This window comes from Triturus cristatus, chromosome 2_1 (assembly GCF_964204655.1).
Source record: "Triturus cristatus chromosome 2_1, aTriCri1.1, whole genome shotgun sequence".
Lineage (NCBI taxonomy): Eukaryota > Metazoa > Chordata > Amphibia > Caudata > Salamandridae > Triturus > Triturus cristatus.
The window spans coordinates 717206479-717224791 of NC_140581.1; the positions used below are offsets into that span (position 1 = coordinate 717206479).

The following is an 18313-nucleotide window of genomic DNA, read 5'->3' on the forward strand; positions in this document are numbered from 1 at the left end:
TTCCTAGACCTCACCTCCAAATCATCATTCTTGGCCCTTATAATACCTAGCAGTTTGTCTATATGTAACAGTTGCTCTTTGGTGTCCACTTGAAACTCATGGAACTCCGTTTGCCAATTTTCAAGGACATCCAATCTGGTCTCATGTGTCGCCACCTGCGTCTTGACCGAATCTAGTTGCGCAGTTAAAGTGTCCAATTTGGTGTCTATATTACGCAGGCTGGAGCGCATCTCCAACATGAGGGTCCGCAGATCCTCCCCGTGATCTTCTGCCGGCGGCTCGTGGTGCCCATCCCCTTGAACGTCCGGGTCAGGTTCTGCATGCTTCGTGAGACGTTTGTTCTCAAAGGTCAATTTAGGCTGTTTTGCATCCTGTTTGCCCATTGTGACAGCAGCTAGGAAGTACCGCAAGGCGGGGCAACGTTCGCGCTTAGGTGAATTCAGCACAGCGGCATATAGTTAGGCGTAAGGCTGAAAGATTAATCCAGGACCCCAGGCCCCCCCAAACCACAAATGCAGCACCACACCACACCACACACTAGCTCGCAATATGTTCCCAGGGCATGACAGGAGGAGGCTCTGCAATCAGTCCAGAGTGGGCCTAACCAGTAGAGGTGCAGCGCAATGTGTGCAGCATCAAGGGCAGGGAAGCCTAGCCTCTGGGGATCACGGTTCACCGGATATGCCACCTCGTGTCTCCGCGTTGAGCTCTTTGCGTAGCACCAGCTACACGCACTATCACTTCATAGTAAGGCAAAAGTAAATTGGTCGTGAAATCTGCAACAGCGACAGGCACGTCCCGCCAGCCACGGCTCACCTCGGATTATCCAGGCCCGACCATCTGTAGTGCAATTCTAAAATGGCGGGTGGGCCCAACATTGGGGACAAGGAGTGTTCAGGCCCTCTGAAGATGCGGTGGGCACACCGCGTACGAGCCGCCTCTGTCTGCTATGCGCCCTACAGTGGTTCACTCATCCACAGATTTGCAGCGACTTTGCAGACATCAGCGGGAGCAGCACATCAAAGATCTGCCAGCCGTCCACTGCATCCGATCACCAGCCGCAGATGGCTTGTCTACAAAATGGTGGCCGCGGCCTCCAGGCAGGCTCCCAATATGCCCCGGAGCCATTCGAAATCAGGCAAATGGGGTCAATACTGCAGCATCACCAGCCTCAGCTCCGGGGACCAACAACTGCCGCGGGCTCGATTTCCGAGACAGCCCGGCCGCTATTAGGGGGCAGGCTCAGAAGGTCTTCCGCTGCCCAGCAGATCGCCGCACCACTTGATCCAGAAGCGCGATCGAGTCGCAGGATGGTCAGTATCAGGGACCCGCGACCTTCCGCCACACAAGGAGGATCTTTTAGCACCGCAACAGCCCTCCGTTTGCAGGATTAATGAAGGATGTCTTCCCGGCCGGTGGAGCTCGCTCACAGAGCGGCCATTCCGCAGCACGGCAAGCCACGCCCCCCCCCCCCTAAGCTTGTACTTTGATGGACTCAACCATAACACCTTGTTTACATGTGTAAAGTGCCCATATCTGTGTTGAACGTTAGGATGCATTACCGGCAAAGGCATGTCGATTCAAAGACACATTACAAAGTGAACAGAATGGTCCTAAAGACCATTTACAATAATTCATTCCCTTCTAAGTCACACATGATTGCTGTTGCATTTTAAAAAGATCTTTAAAACAATTCAGTGTTATGGAAAAGATAATGATTTACCTGGCAAATCCTGTCAACCATGTCAAACATTGGTATGTTTTATAAATTCACCGTACAGCCATCCCACCTTCTCGACAAGTGAAATATGACTTTTCATTACATGCTGACAGTCCAAGTAAAATGGTGAATAAGGTACTAGAGGAGGTGCATGGCAGAGGAGTTTCACTTGGAACAGCTTTGTGTTTATGTTAATAGAAATCCCTGGTCAGTTATGGTTCACTCACTGTGCTTTAATACTTACTGGCCCCTTTCGATACTTATCTTTAAATGGACCTACTTTGTGATATCCTTTAGTTCAGTGTTAAATACTAGTTTTTAGGCATTGTCTATAAGCAGTTTCAGCTGTCTGTAGGCAGTCAAATTATTTCCAGTACGTCACACACTTGGAATGGGCTTGGGGTCAGCCTCCTACTTATGGCTGAATGACTTTGTTGTCTGTCTCAATTGTTTCTTCTTCATTCAGTGGCTTTTCCTCCCGCACTGGTGTTTGTTCTGCCAAGCCATATTTCTGTACCTGTTTTATGGTTGAGTGAATTGTATCCTTCACCTACATACATGGCCACCTTAAATGTTAGAACTGTAAATTAAAACTGTCCAAGGCATGGTCATGTGTGTGGCATGATGCCTCAGGAAGCATTAGTGGCCATTTTGAAATGGGGTTTCTGCAATAGAAAACAAGATTGCCTGCCCTATGTGCAGTTGGCAAAGAGCACTGGGAAAGCGAGTAGCTCACATCTTTAGTGCCTCGACTTATTGGCTTTGCTGTGCCTGTTTACTTCTGGTTTCTGCTTTCTTTCTGTAAATGTGTGTTGAAGATTTGATATCACACTTTTTAAACCTCTTTTTTATTCTTTTTAATTTACATCATATCTTTAATCAAAAGCTACATGTTGGTTACATATTAGCATGCATACATTTCAAATTGGGATGAGTTTTTTTTTATCACACAGTTGATCAGGGGAGTTCTATAAAGTGTAGAAAATAAGTAACATTTTTTTTTACAAATGTAGGTGTAATTCCTTATGAACTTTACTGAGGCTTCCAAGCCTGAAGTTTGTGACTATTCAAGCATGCATGTGCATTTTTTAAACGTTTGCCAGTGCTAGCATTTCTTATTGTAGTGGCACATGGTCTGATTTGAACACTTTTAATTTGCACAACTCACCTATTTTTCTGCAGTCTGACCTAATACAATTGTTTATCTGGTGACTAGGAGAAATGTATTTAATGGAAATCCAGTCAGGTGGGTATTAGAGGCCGTATCACCCATTCTCTTGTGCTTCTACAGTTTCGGTCCAGACCTAGGATAGACATCCTAGGAGTACAAGCAATGGGCATATATAGTACTGTGGGTACATGAGTAAGTACATGCTATTTACTCAACAGTGGTGGCAAGGACAGCACCTACAAAAACCCTCCCTGTGAATTTAGAAAATCAAAATTGGGTAATATAATGGAGATACCTGCAGTAACTGATCAAAGTAGAGAAAGTTGGACATGATTAAACATAGATCTCATTGGCACAGGAGATATTTATTTTGTCAAAATCCTCTGTTGTATATATCATTTATGGGGTTTAGAGCATGCCGTGGAACGTAGCAGTTGTTAACTTTTTAAATGTTTAATTTCAAATGCAGAGGGATTCTGATGAACCAGCATAGAATATGCTCATTCAGGAAAAGACACTCAAATATGGAGATAACAATGAGATTGTAAGACTGGAAGTAATTAATTGATAAAATGTGATTATGAAGTATTGTTACATATGCTCAGATGAATGACACAAGCACGAATGAGAATGAAGTTGGCTATGTTTTGAACTAGAAGGGTACTGCGTGATGATGTGGTTCCACGGGACATAGATCTGCTTTTCATTGTTTTACATTGCATGTGCTGGTTATGGAAACAATGGTGTGGGAGTGAATCCCCCACGTTGAAGATTTCCTTGAGTCATTTATCACCAGGGTTTATAGAGTGATAAGTAATTGATATTTCCAAATACCTCAGCCATGTTTGTCTTTTCTATCTAAATGTTTATCAGAGTTTGTACAACAAGTGCAATTCTTATTAGCAGTGACAAAAAATGTTTTATTTCTGCCCTCAGGTGGCGAAACTATAGATGAATGTGGATTAAAATTCTTTTTGGCTGTGCGACTTCACACATTTCTCTCAACTTCGCTTCCGCCAGCTTATCGAGCCCAACTTCTTCACCAAGGTAATTTTTATTTCTTTTTTCTAAGCAAACTAAATTCAAACATATTTTTTTCAAAATGATCCTTGATTTTGCTATGAAGGTCCTAAAGAACAATCGTAATACTCTACACTCTTACTCTTTTATAATCTAAGTTTGTGTATTCCTGCTACACAGGTGGGTGAGAGCAGAAATACATTCCATAGATAGCAAAACAAAAAGGCACCTGTGTGGTACCCCATTATGCCTGCGTTTCTTGACAGTTCGGTTTTATCTAGCGAATGCTATAGATTGGATTCTTGTTTTCGAGCGCTTAGCAATTATCTAAGGAGAGTCACAGTCCAACACTGCTTTTCTTCTCTGTCATCTTCCTTCAGCTCTGGTAGCTTATGAAGCAACACTCTATTTTTAAATCCTGAATTGCACAATCTGCCATTTTCAGTAGCAGACCCTCGTATTTTCTGCATCAGGTGTTTTGGGAACTTTCATCATATACTTTTTTGTTATCTGTGTGCTACCACTGGTACAAGGTCACTCTGGCCTCCCTGGTTTTCTTCTAGAAAAAGGTTATATTAAACCATAAAGAGAAATTGGATTTCATTATCAAGATAGTTAATAGAAGGTCATGGCCTTGTAAGGTAGCCAGCCATCTGACCCAGTGATGCTCTGCCTTCCTTATGAAAATTCCCTTTACTGGTTATATGCAAGTGGAGAAGTAACCCGTGGGAAAGGTGCAAAACCATATTCCCACTGGTGTTGGAAAAGGTATTCCCAACCCATTGTTCTAAGATGGATGACCTATACCCCTAAGCAGCTGTGGAACAGGGGACATAGTCTCCACCCCCTCTCGTCTGGAGATTTGTACGAGGGAGTTGAGCAATCTCCATTTGTGAGCTATCTATCACAGTACTAGGTTGCTCAGGAAGGCCCATCTCCTGACCTATTTTGAGAGAGATTGCACCTATGAATCAAATGGAAAAACAAGACAAAAGAAATTAAATAATTTGCACTCTTTCTTTGAACATATCACCAGACCCTTCTAAATCAAAAGAGGTACAAGAAGAAATAGAAGCACTGAAAAACACTGGCACAATCTGCCCAAGGCTTATTGGACAAGTTGTGGCTCCATCCTATTTCAACGTCACCCAACACTGCAGGAACATCTATTTTAGGAGTACATAATTTTTGCCAGCTTCCCTTCTGGTCCACTCCCAGGACAACTGAGAATTGCCACTTATCTCCTAGAAAATAGCGCAAGACTCTGTGGAGCTGGTCCCAGTCTCCACAACTTTGCCTCCTCATGGAGTCTTCCTGGTCGGTTACTTTCTCAGAAGTTGTGGATCTCAATATGGACAGAGCAGATTTAACTGAAATCCTTGAATGTGGAACAGCCGGATCACAATTTACCAAACCATAACCAGCATTCCTCAAATCCTACAGCATGTCTACCCAATCTTTTATTATATATTTTGAGCAATAAAGTGAAGGCTAGCGAGTCACCTTCACCACCCCTGCCCATTTTTAGAGCAGCCCCTCCGCATTATGGTGCTTATTCTGTAATCCCTCGAGCAGCTACCAAATGCTTCAATGCAGCTCTTAAGGCCAGAGGACTTACCTAAAGTCCTGATCTCCATCCTAGCTGCTACTGGTGATTCCACTGCAGCTTCCAGCACCCTGTTAGATCTTACCATTTCCAACTGGGCCTTCAGTGTTGGGCAATACCCGTGGATCTAATTGTTAGGTTCCCTTCACATTGGATGACTCGAATTGGGAAACCAGAAACCTGTGTGTAGTCCAATACTACTAACAAATATGGTGCTATCTTGGCCAAGGCTTCAAAGGCATTGCCCACCGAGACTTAAGTGTGCCTTCTAGAAAGCAATTTGCACCCATGCCTTGTTAGCTACAACATCTACCCTAGCAAGGCTAGCCCTTCCATAGAACCTCAGGTTCTATTGAAGGCTGTGGAGATTTTGCAAATACCTTTCCTGGGCTTGTCATCGCACACTATAAAAAATATTGGCGCTGAGCTCCAAATTAGGGTTCAGTCTCGATCTCTGGAATTCCCCTTTACATTGGTGGTGAAGGTGAGTTCCTTGAATGGTAAAGCAACATCCTTTTATTGACAAGGAAAACATAATAATTAAGGTTGCAACATCATTACACCATTATGATCATCTTGGGGCACTATTTTTGACATGAGAATGACCATTACACCTCCTCTCTCATAGATTATGTTCAAGCATATTAGATGTTCATGCTAAACTTCCTCTGTGCTGTCTCAAGAAGTTCACACCACTCTAGAGTTGAAGGGGGCAGGGTTTCTCTTCAGTACCATAACTGGACCCAGATAAATACAAGAACAGCTATGTTTTACATCTTCTACTGCCTCTCTCAGCCAGACTGGCCCCGGCAGTACCCAAAGGACTTCTACAAGAGGTAGAGAAACTCCTCCATGTAGGAGCAATTGAGTCAATCTTTCCCGAGCAATTGAGTCAATCTTGCCCAAACAATTAAGGGGAGGCAGGAATATTACTGCCATTGTTTCCTTGTAAACAATAAGGGGTTGCACTTCCTGCCCATTTTAGATTCCGGTCCACTGCGGTGTACTATGCCTCAGCAGAAATTCAAGATGGTGCAGGTGCTGGCTCCCATCCTTAATGAATAGCTCTGCTCAGCAGATGTATAGAGTGTATCCTTATCTTGGAGGAACACAGGAAGTATCTCTGTTGCGTTGCTGTTTCATGGTAGAAATTAATTCAGCACTATCAATACTGTACACTGCCATGCGGTCTTAACACTACCCTTTAAGGTCTACATCAGTATCTTGGCCCCAGTGGAAGCTGTTCAGGATCAGGAGATTGTGCACTGCTATCTTTGCCCAGATGACTTTCTCATCAAGGCATTGTAAAGGGAAGAGCAGAGTCTGGTCTGGAGCACATTAAGCTGGACTGTGTTCAGATTTTATATCTCACTGGAGTACCCCCAAAACTTCCTTGATTCCTTCCAGGAAAGTTCAGTTCATATGGCCAGATCTGGATTCTAGCCTGACAACACCCTTCTTTTCTGCAGAGAGGACAATGGCATGTTCTGAGCACTTCTTGAACAAAAAAAGCTCCCAGTCTTATTGTACTAGAGACTTCTAGTTCTGCAATACTTCCAGTTAGTGTACTTCCCCATGCAGAGCTCCAGATATGGTCCCTACAAATCCATCTGTTAATACAAAGGGCCAGCTACTGGACAACCAGTCAAAACTCCTCTAAGTCCTTATTATCCTTGATTCAAATCTTGCAACAGTGGGCACAGGCCCCTAATCATATGGGCTGCACCTTCCTCCTGCCTCGTCCACAGCTCACGGACAGTACTGCCTTTTGCAAGGTACCACTGGGAGGCACATTGCAGGTAACTCTGGACAAAAAAAGAGTAATCCCTTCACAGAAACCTGTTGGAGATGAAGGCAATTGTCTCAGCTTTGAAAGTCTTCCACACAGTAGTGAGGTCCAGAGTAGTAATCCACAGCCCTCTTCCTTGTTGGGTTACAAGGTGGCACCAATTTCCTCTAGCTGTTTTAGCTTGGAGTGGTTCTGTGGGAACTCATTTTTAGCGTATCTCTGTCTTTACAAAATTGCAAAACAATTCTTGTATTGTGAAAGTCTGCATTTCACGAACACTCATTGCTGATGTTATTGCTAGTTGAATTGCAACCTGTAAATATATGTACATTTTTTACTGCTTTATGGATTGGCTCAAATGAACTTCTAATCAGTTGTGAGGACAGTGTAACTGGCACGAAATTGGAGGCTACCTCACAGAGGGAAGAACTTTGAAGAGGCCTTGATCAGTCTATAAGCGCTGTGATGGTTTGCAGGAATTCCTCAGAAAGCACAAAATGACTGCAATCCGCGTCTGAAACACTTGCCTAAAATACTTGCCTGAATCTCTGCCACTTGCCTGAATCTTGCTGGTCATGAAGCACTCCCGTGGGGCTCCTGCAATCTGCTTGCTGGAAAGCAGTTTCATCGCTGGCCACACTCTGGTGGGACTCGGTGTCCCAGGGTGCAATGCTGGTAACCTCCCGCAGCTGCTGTGGGGGAGGTGTGACCATCGCGCTATATAGCGCCGCCTCGACCCCCGCCGCGCGGGACATGCGCTGCCGGGCAATGCCCGGGCCAAGGGCGAGCCCGTCCTCACCCGGAAGAGGCTGGGCTGGGCCACCCCTCTAACAACGGCCTAACAGGGTTCTGTCTCCTAATCCACTTGCCCATCATATCCAGGTACTGTGGCATTTCTACACCGTTTTTATACTATTCTTGTACGTGTTGCTGCTAATCCTGGGCACTAATAATGAGCAAGCGCAAGGGAGTTGCGGGGACATTGGACGCCTTTATTTTCAGGGCAGAATATATGTTCTCTCACAAGACTGAACTGACTGAGAGGCGACTCTCTCTTTATCCCCTATCCTTACAGAGACGCTCTTCCCTGGGTCACTTTGGGTGATGCTCCTCATATACAATCGTCTCCTTCTGCCCAATGTCACTCTCAATCCCCCCTGCATCTGCCCTGGAAACAATCACTGTGGACACCCCGCTGGGGTCTGGTAGAGCTAAAAGATCCCAAACTACCAAACCCCATGCCAAGGTCCAGATGAAGCAGCCATTAGTGAAGCGAAGGAGGGGAGCGGGTACCCAAAAAACTAAACAACAGAAATGGTCCCGGCGCTCAAATGGTAAAACTGTACTTACCTGCTCCATCAGCACTCAGACCGAAGCTGTTCTTTCTGCTTTCCCTTGCTCCTTATATTGTGCATCTGGGGATGATGTTGATAATACTCCCTTGGAGGCTGTTACCGACTTCGCCTCCGTGTGCTTTCAAGAACTACTAGATAACAGCCTTGCCTCGCTTCGAGGGCATCTAGATCATATGGATACTGTTTTGACCACCTTGACTGCTAAAATAGATGCGCTACATTCCATCGACTCTACTACTGCTACCGGGGAGGGTGTGGGCCTAGCTGCTCCAGTTGTACTTGATGTTTTTACTAATACTGTTTTCTTCCTTGGATAACTTGTTGAATAGGGTTACTGGTATTGAGGACCTACTAAGAAAAGGGCAGGGAGTCCCTTTAAGCCACCCTACGTATAATCCACCAAATTCTGTACAGAATGCTGGTAAAGCAGCCTCCCTCTCGCTTATGGAATTCCTGCATCCCCAGATAGCGTCTGAGGGCCACAAGGGCTCAAGCAGCATGTCCCACACTAGTGCCCCAGCTCCTAACAATGCAAGGGATATACAACATCGATATACAACATCTGTCCACTTTTGTGTGACTCCCTTGGTCAGGGAGGAGGTTACATTCAGTCTGCCCCTGGAATCTACTCCATACACCATCATTTTAGCTAATGTCCCGCAGCTCAACCCCTATGGTTAATAAATCATGGGAGGGTCTGAGAAACAAGGCTCTCTGCTGGCTAAAGACTAAAACCGGGCTCACAGAGGCGTTATTTGGCGAGTTTAAAATTGCGAGATTCGTAGGATGGGTGGGGAGAAGGGAATAAAAGTTTTCCGGTGATTGTATTGTTCTTACATTTAGGGCACCCAGATTGGTCCATGAGATCTTAAGCAGACTTAGCAGTGACCTTGTGACTAATATTGGTATAAATGTATTGCCTCTTGGCTTCTTCTACCCTCCAATGAACCATATTATTCCCTCTTTAAACCAGAGATCCATTAATCCTAATACCTATGAACGTTTCAGGTTGCTCCTATTTAATAGATTTGACATACTTCCTTCCCTGGATGATATAGATTGACTTACTCCAGGACTTAGCCCCCTAGTACAAAGAGGGCCCTCTTTAACTAATTGTTATAGGTAAGAGTCTGTTTCTCGTTGTCAGTGACCCCGTTCACGCTGCTCCTCATGCTCATTGCAATGGGCTAGCTCCCGCTGCTGGTTATACCCATAGCTACCAAGAGTCATTGACTAATGCACGACCAGCTAGTGATGAGGTTGGTATTACCATCGCAACTGGCAATAGTCCCAAGGGTCTTCAGCCGACAAGCGTAATTACCCCGCATCTATCGCCACCTCTCAGCATGGATTCCCACCCTAATACCACTTATACCCATGCTGTTTATACCAAGATTGTCACCCAGAGTGACCCCAGGCCGAGCTTAACGAGCATCCTTTCATGGAACATGGCATCTAAGTTAACTAACCCTGCCTGGATAGAATTATTATATAATTGTGATATTTTATGCCTTCAAGAAACTTGGAGAGACGTCTCATCACATTAATGGGTTTAAAACTTTTTTCACGTCGGCCTTACCCTCCAAGCACGGGAGGAATAAGGGCGGCCCATGTATTTATATATCGCACAGGCTGAATTTAAGTAAAGTAGACCTTGTTGAATCGAACACTTATTACCAGGTCCTGAAAATGAGTATTGATAACTTACACTGTTCCGTTTTTGAAAATTTCGATAATAACATTCCTACCCCGTTAGCTGAGGGAGTCTTAAAAGACCTGCAGATGGTTTTGGATGAAAATCACAAGAAGACTAATAAAGACTTCTGCATAATATGGGGTGGGGGTTTTAACTTTGGCCCTTGCCCACATGCAGAAAACGGCAACTGTGGCTTATCGTCTAAAGACGAGAAGGATATCTCTCATTTCTTGCACTCCCCTCTAGGAGACCAACTTAACCTGATTAAGTATACTATGGATCAGGGCTTTGCTAACGATCTTTGTTCTCCTTCTGTTCCACTCTGTTATACTTTTAACGGGCGTGGGCTGTGTTCGACTATTGATTTCCTACTTATCTCAAACAGACATGCTGACAGATTATCTAACTTTAAAACTCATTCAGTCGCCTTTAGCGATCATTATCCGATCGGTGTCTCACTAGACCATCCGGCCAATGTGTTATCTAAAAGACATACGGCCACACCCAGGTCCCTCAAGACATCGCCATTAACAGAGTAAATGGTTATACGATCAAATGGGCAGGAATAGACTCAAACAGCTAACCAAGTCCCTTTTAACCAGCTGTAAGGTGGACTTTCTTGTCTGTCTCGGAGCGACTGCCTCAGACTCCTTTATTCTTAACTCCTTTTGTAATATCACACAGGCCATTCAAAGTAATCTAAGATCTGAACCCTCAAAATCTACTAAAAGTAAGCCAGGGTGGTTCTATCGTAAATGAAGTAAGTTGCATGTAAACCTGATAGCTGGCCTACATAAGACCACAAGAGACCGGGTAGCTATCAAAAGTGCTAGGGCAGCGTACAAAAAGTCCCTAAATGAGCTTAAAGAGGGTATAAGAATTGACCTGTGGCAAGCTCTAAAGCAAGCATCAGATACTAAATACACAAAAGTCTTCTGGAGGGCGGTGAATGCCTCGTTCCTGGCCCCAAAAATTCTACCTGGTATTGAAATTTTGATCGGGGAAGATCAGTGGGTGTCCCATTTTTCTAGATTGTACTGTTCCCATGATGACACTGCCTATGGTAAGGATTCTTGAACAGCTCCACCATGTCTTCTCCCAATTGATATTGATTTCAATATGGATGAGGTAATTTTAGCAATTAATGCTAGCATAGGTAGAAAGCTCCGGGCCCAGATAGTATACCAGTGGACCTGTACAAATCTTGCCCCCTGCTGTGGGGCCCATTATTAACCCTGGTCTTACGGGCCTGTTGTACACAAGGTTTCACCCCGACCTGGACGGAATCTATACTTGTCCCCATTTTTAAGAAGGGTGACCTCAATGACACAGCCTGCTACAGACCCATCTCGCTGCTGGACTCCTTTGTGAAGGTGGCCAGGCCTGTCGTCTTAAATAGACTGCAGTTGTGGGCCGAGGGCACTGGTGTCATCTCTGAGCTACAGTACGGATCCGGCCAAGGCCTGGGTACTGTGGAACAGAGTTTGAACCTATGCCTCTTATTGGGGAAATATATACAGGCTAAAAGGGGGAGCTTATACCTGTACTTGAGTTCGGCCTTTGATTGTGTTAACCATCAGAAGCTGTGGGGCAAATTAGAGGCCATGGGGGTGGAATTTCCTGTTATTAACTTCCTAAAACAGTCCTACCTAGACGCTCGGGCCAGGGTCTATTTTGGGAGAACCGGTAAACGTAGCAATAACTTACCTGTCGGGAAGCGGGTAAGGCAGGGGTGCTTGCTAGCCTCCCTCCTGTTTACACTCTACATAAATAGCTTGGGGGACACCTTAGGTGGGGAATGTTTGGATTTACCTACTATTGGTAAATGGCCAATTGGCGTACTTTTGTATGCCGACGATGCAGTCTTGTTAGCCCGTACCCCAGTTGGCCTGCAGAGAATTGTCACAAGCTTTGCGTCCTATATGTCTAGCCTAGACCTCAATGTAAGCATTGCCAAAACTTTCACAATGAAATGTAGTAAGTCCATCACCAAGTGTCGAGATATTTTTATTGATAATAATAGGCTTGAATTTGCCAAGTTTTTTTCATATCTGGGCATTGTTTTTGAAAATAGGGGCTCTTGGGTTAATGCAATTAACTCCAGGAAATTGCTTTTCGCGAAAGCTGTAGGAGCCTTGGTAAACTTCGCAAGGAAGTTAGGCAAGCGCCCAATTAACGATTTGTTGATAATCTATAAAGCCAAGTGCATCTCTATTGCCCTGTATGGAGCTGGCATTTGGGGCTAATCAAATGTAAAGCCCATCCAGAAACTTGAGAATAGGTTTTTTTAAATATCTTCTAGCTGCCCCAAATAGTACTGCAACGTATATATGTCATGCCAAATTGGGACTGCCATACGTGTCCGACTTAATTATCCAGCCAATATTATTATGGCACAAAGTTTGGACGAGCGTTTCTACCGGCCTTAACCGAGATGTGATAAATGATTGTTTGAGTTTACAAGGGGCGCGAACGTATTCCCTGGTTTGTTTACGTAAAAAAATGATTTAATGATATTGACCATCCCGAGTACTTTGTCAATCCAGTCATTATGTATTAGCCACCTGGAGATGTTAAGACTGTCTTCTAATATTACAAAAACATCGGTTTGTGCTAACCAACTGATCCTGACCCCTCCAGAAATTCAACCCTATTTAACTTTTAATCTGAGTGCTTATGATGAGATGCTTCTGACGCGTCTAGGCAACTTTCATATCATGGTCACGTTCCCCCAGATAAACGATTGGTCGTGTTTTTGAGTGCCTATGTCCTTGCAATGATATTTCTCCACAGTCGACACTCCATGTTATCTTCTTCTGCAAGTTCTATTCATTAATCAGGAAAAGATGGATTGTACCTATTCTGAAATCACAAGCTCAGAGACAGTGTCGACCTGCGTTTATTAAACTGCAACTTCTAGATGATTACATTTACACTGCTCATACTGCAAAATATTTAAAAGAGGTGGTTAGATTTAGGAATTCAATGCAAGGACCCCCTTTTTTGTAACTGTTTATGGATTGCAATTTCATCTGGGACGTGTAAGGAAACTAGTATGATTCATCTTTTTTTAAAATCATGGTTTTTAGAAAAATTTATTTTTTATTTATACGAATAGGTATATCGTGTTTTTAATGTTTTGTGTTTTTATGATGTGCTTTTATGATTTATTTGTTTTAAATCGAATAAAGCGTAGTTTGATTGATTGATTGACTGCAATATGGACCTTAATGGAGACATGTCTAAGACCTGACTGAGCGGAAAGGGGTGTGTGGGTTTGTGTGTGTGTGTATTGGTGAGTGAGTGCGTGTTTGTTTTGTGTGGCTGTGTGGTTGAGCAAGTAGATGTGTCGGTGGTAAATGGGTGAGTAACTGGATAAGTGAAAGGTAGTATAGGTGAGTGATGGGGTTAATGAGTGACTGTATGGGTGAGTATGTTTGTGTCAGTAGCTTTATAGGTGAGCAAGTAAGTGTTATTATCCATTTGAGTGAGTGTGTGTGTTTCTGCTTGGGTGACTAAGTGGCTGTGTGAATGACCTATGGGTGAGTGACTAGGTGTGTGAGTAGCTCCATGGGTGACTGACAGTGTGTGAGTGGCTGTATGGGTATACAAGTGGATATATTAGGGGCTGTATTAGTTACTGAGTTGGTGTATGAATAGCTGTATGTGTGACTGAGTATATGTGTGTGTAGACCTATGAATCAGTGAGTAGGTGTATAAGAACTGGTATGGGTGTGTCAATGGTTTTGAGAATGCAAGTGTAGAAGTTGGAGTGGGTGTATGGAAGTTTATATTGGGGTTTGAGTGGGTGCGTCAAATTCTATGGATGGTGTCATTTGGGATGTAATGAGTGATGTCACTGACCATGTCAGGAGTTATGTCACTGACCATGTCATGAGTGATATAATATGTGAGGTCATAAGCAGTGCACTGCGGGGACTCGAGTTACAGTTAGCTCAGCTTACTATAGCTGCTGAATTTCAGTGGTTTTGTATGAGAGAAATCTGAGCATAACTATAACGTCCCTGTAACCTTTGGTTTCTTAAGTGAATATATATATATTTGTATAGAAATGTTTCATACCTGCAACTCCTGTTTACTCGTAGGGGTGTTTCCATTATAGTCATAAGTACTAAATAGTCCCAGTTACGTGCCGGACCCCAGAGCAGTATATAAGTGTATATATATATATATATATATATATATATATATATATATATATATATATATATATATATATATATATATATATATATATATATACACATCAATCCTGACATCATACACAAACAGGCAGAATTTGGCATAGAAGGGATTTATTCCAACAAGGACCCAGACGCGTTTCGGTGGCAAAACCGCCTTGTTCACTAATTCAAGTGCTCTGCCATTTTTTACATATATATATGAATGTGTCACTCTCAATTGGTTGTCACAGCAACCAGTTCTCTTCAATAGACATAGATGATGATCTGCGTTTAACTATATAGGACCGTGCAAAAACACAAACGAAAAACCAAATACGTGTAAAATAAATAATTGGTAATGTTTGGATTTTATCACAATGGCAATCTTCCTAAATATACAAAAACGTGAGTACGTTTCAGAGATTTGTGACCTGGTCACCAATGCAATGTCTGTTGTGCGCCGTATGTGTGACAGCCCCTAATGGACATAGAAGTTCCTAACATTTCTGTTAATGAAGACGGGCTTAGAAAATGGTATGTCTTTAAATAAGGCTCTGTACAAACTGTATATATATATATATATCTTCTTAAGTGTAGATTTTCTCCTTTCTTCAGGTAGGTCTGCAAAAACACTTGGGAGAGACAGATAATGCAGCCTATTTATCTAGGTTACAATGGCCAGATTCTTCATCATGAAGAGAAAAAAGGGCCAGATTTAAGCATTTGAGGAAAATTAAAGTGCAAACAGTATAAATATCCCTCACAAGCCCTTTTTTATGAAAAAGATGAAGGGACTTGGATATTGTGGCCTCATCGGCTGTCATTTTATGTCTAAAAAAGACACTGTGCCTTTAACTCAGATAACACCAGTATCCCATCATGCACAGTAGGTGTTAGTTACTTGAATTGTTTTTGAAGGCTATGTTACAAGATTTAGAATATAGGAACACCTCTGTTCATTCCACCGGAGAGGAGGGTGGGTCGCTAATGACTATAGGGGATTTCCATTTATAGCCATAAGCGCTGAATTGAGTAGCAAGCCCATCCCTATATAGCGCAGTGGAGTAGACAGAGGATAACATGGACAAGTCATGCAAAGGGATTTCTGAAGGAAGCCTGCCCTGCTTGAGCGTCTGCCCTGCTGTCAGAATCTAGGCAGTAGTGTTTGGTGAATGTATGTACTGATTTCCTGGTAGATGCTTTACAGAGCTCCGGAATAGGTATAATGCATAATAAAGCAGCAGTAGCTGCCTTCTCCCTAGTGGAGTGTGCTTTAGGTTTAGCTGGGAAATGTTTGTTAGACTTTGGGTATCACAATAAAATGCAAGACACTATCCATCGTGAAATCGATTGTTTTAAGGTAGCTAGCCCTGTACGACACTGGCCATAGTTGTGAAATAATTGGTCTGATTTGCGGATGGCTTTTGTTTAGTCTAAATAGAATTTTAGAACTCTCTTCACATCCAGGGAATGAAGAGTTTTTTCTGCTGGAGTAGAGGGATTCTGAAAGAATGTAGATAATGAGATTGTCTGATTGACATGGAAGTCGGATACCACCATAGGGAGGAACTTTGGGTGAGTTCTCATAACCACTGTAATGGAATGAAATACAGTATATAGATCATGGCTCTCACTAACCCTGTGGGCTGATTTTATCCCCTCATGGAAAGCGTTTTTTCCGAAACAAATGTAGAAAGGATGCCTTGTGTATGGGTTTGAAAGGGCTCTGCATAAGGCGTGAATGGACTACATTAAGCTACTAAGGAGGGTAAGGACGTCTGATGGGAGGAAAAACCTTCTTCAAATCCTATAGGAAATCCTTGATGACGGGGATTCCGATAAGAGGTTTGTGAAGGACATTTTCGGTAGGCAGTAAGAGCTACCAGGTGAACCTTTATAGAAGCGAACTGCAATCCAGATTTTGCCAAATGGAGTAAGTATGGAAGAATGACATCCTCCTGGCAAGTGGTAGGGTCCCTGTTCTTGAATTAACAAAATAAGGCTGAATCTCTTCCATTTGAAGGTATAAGCGGAACATGTGGATGGCCGCTTAGCTACTTTGAGGATCTCCATGTAGTCCTGTGGCATATTTACAATATCTATATTGCACTAGCTCAGGAGCCATGCTGCCAAATTCAAAGAGGAGAGATTGAGGTGAAGTATTTGGGATCTAAATTTCGTCAGTAGTTCAGGTCTGCATGGCAGCTTTAGATGTGGATGGAGAGACCGGTGAAGGAGGTCAGCGAACCACCATTGATGTGGCCACTCGTGAACTATGAGGATCATCATCTTGGTTGAGGATTGAGACCACTTTATGAGGACTGCTGGAATCAGGGGAATTGGTGGAAAAGCATAGAGAAATTTGCCAGACTATTTGATCCATATGGCATTTCCCAGAGTCCCTGGCTGGAAGAACAGCGATGCAAAGCTTTGGCCTTCGCTGTTTTTTGCGGTGGCTAGCAAGTCGATGGCCAGAGTTCCCCACTGTTGAAAGATGTTTGGACGACATTGTCGTTTAAGAGCCACTCGTGGTTTTCTTGCAGGAGTCTGCTAAGGGTGTCTGCTTGAGCATTTTGGATACCTAGAAGGTGAGTTGCTGTGATCGTAAGGCCTCTGGCTAGAAGTCACTTCCAGATTGTCATGTGACAAGGACCTGGACCTTGTTCCTTTTGGTTTGTTGAGGAAGTACATGGTTGTGGTGTTTTCCGTCTGAATAAGCAGGGAGTGCGATGTGAACGACTGATTAAACACTTTCAGCGCCAGATGGACTGCATGTAGCTCAAGGAGCTATGGTATGTTGATTCCCTCTCCAACCATTTTCCCTGGATTTGGAGGTGATTCATGTGGGCTTCCCATCCCAGTAGTGAGGCATCCATGATTATGGTTTGAGTGGGAATCTCCAGATGAAATGAAGTACCTTGAAAGAGATTGGTTGAAGAGCACCACCATTTGAGGGACAGCATCGCATAGAGGGATAATTGTATTTTGTCTTCCCAATTGCCCGTCATGTGGTCCCACTGGTCTTCGAGGTTTTTCCTGTAGAGATCTCATGTGGCGACATGCATTCGGTGTGAGAATGATGCAGAAAGCCATCGATCTGAGAAGGAAGGATACTCTGTTCTCACTGTTGGATGGGAAGCTTTGATGAAAGCCTGCCATTTCCGAAGGATCGATCAGCATCTCTCCTCCGAAGGAAACACTTTTGCCCTTATAGTGTCGATGAAGATTGCAAGCCCAATTGTAATGAAGCTAAGCTTCCTGAGATGTGGAGGCTTTGATTAGCCAATCTTCTAGGTATGGGTAGATGAATAGCTTGTGTCTACAGAGATGGGCAGCCACTACTTTCATGCACTTGGAGATTGTCTTGGGTGCTGACTTCAGACCAAATGGAAGTATTTGGTATTGATAATGGTCCTACCCCACTATGAACCTCAGGAACTTTTGATGCTTTCTGGCAATTGGTATATGAAAGTATGAGTCTTGTAGGTCGATGGAGCACAGCCAATCCCTCTGTGTAATTGGAGAAAAATTTGGTGTAATGCCAGCATCCGGAACTCTTTTCAGTGAATCCATTTGTTTTCTGTTTTGCTGGCGAGAATGGGTCTGAATTCGTTCTTGTCTTGCTTCTTGACAATAAAGTACCCAGGAAAAATGCCTGTTCCTTGTTGTTGGTGAAGGACCGGTTCTACCACCAGCTTTTGTAAGAGGAAGCTGACCTCTGCTCGTAACAGTGAGAGTTGGAAACTGGATGGCTTTGGAGGTATAGACGGTG

At 43.6% G+C, this 18313-nt stretch overlaps 1 protein-coding gene across 2 annotated transcripts in view; it reads left to right on the forward strand.

Annotated features, from left to right (window-relative positions):
- Positions 1–18313, forward strand: part of DMXL1 (Dmx like 1) — a 1781042-nt gene that overhangs the window by 811415 nt on the left and 951314 nt on the right. For both annotated transcript variants that reach the window (XM_085632653.1, XM_085632652.1), the window contains exon 19: positions 3828–3938. In XM_085632653.1, coding sequence (XP_085488779.1) covers positions 3828–3938 — 111 coding nt within the window. The remainder of the gene's footprint in view (positions 1–3827; positions 3939–18313) is intronic.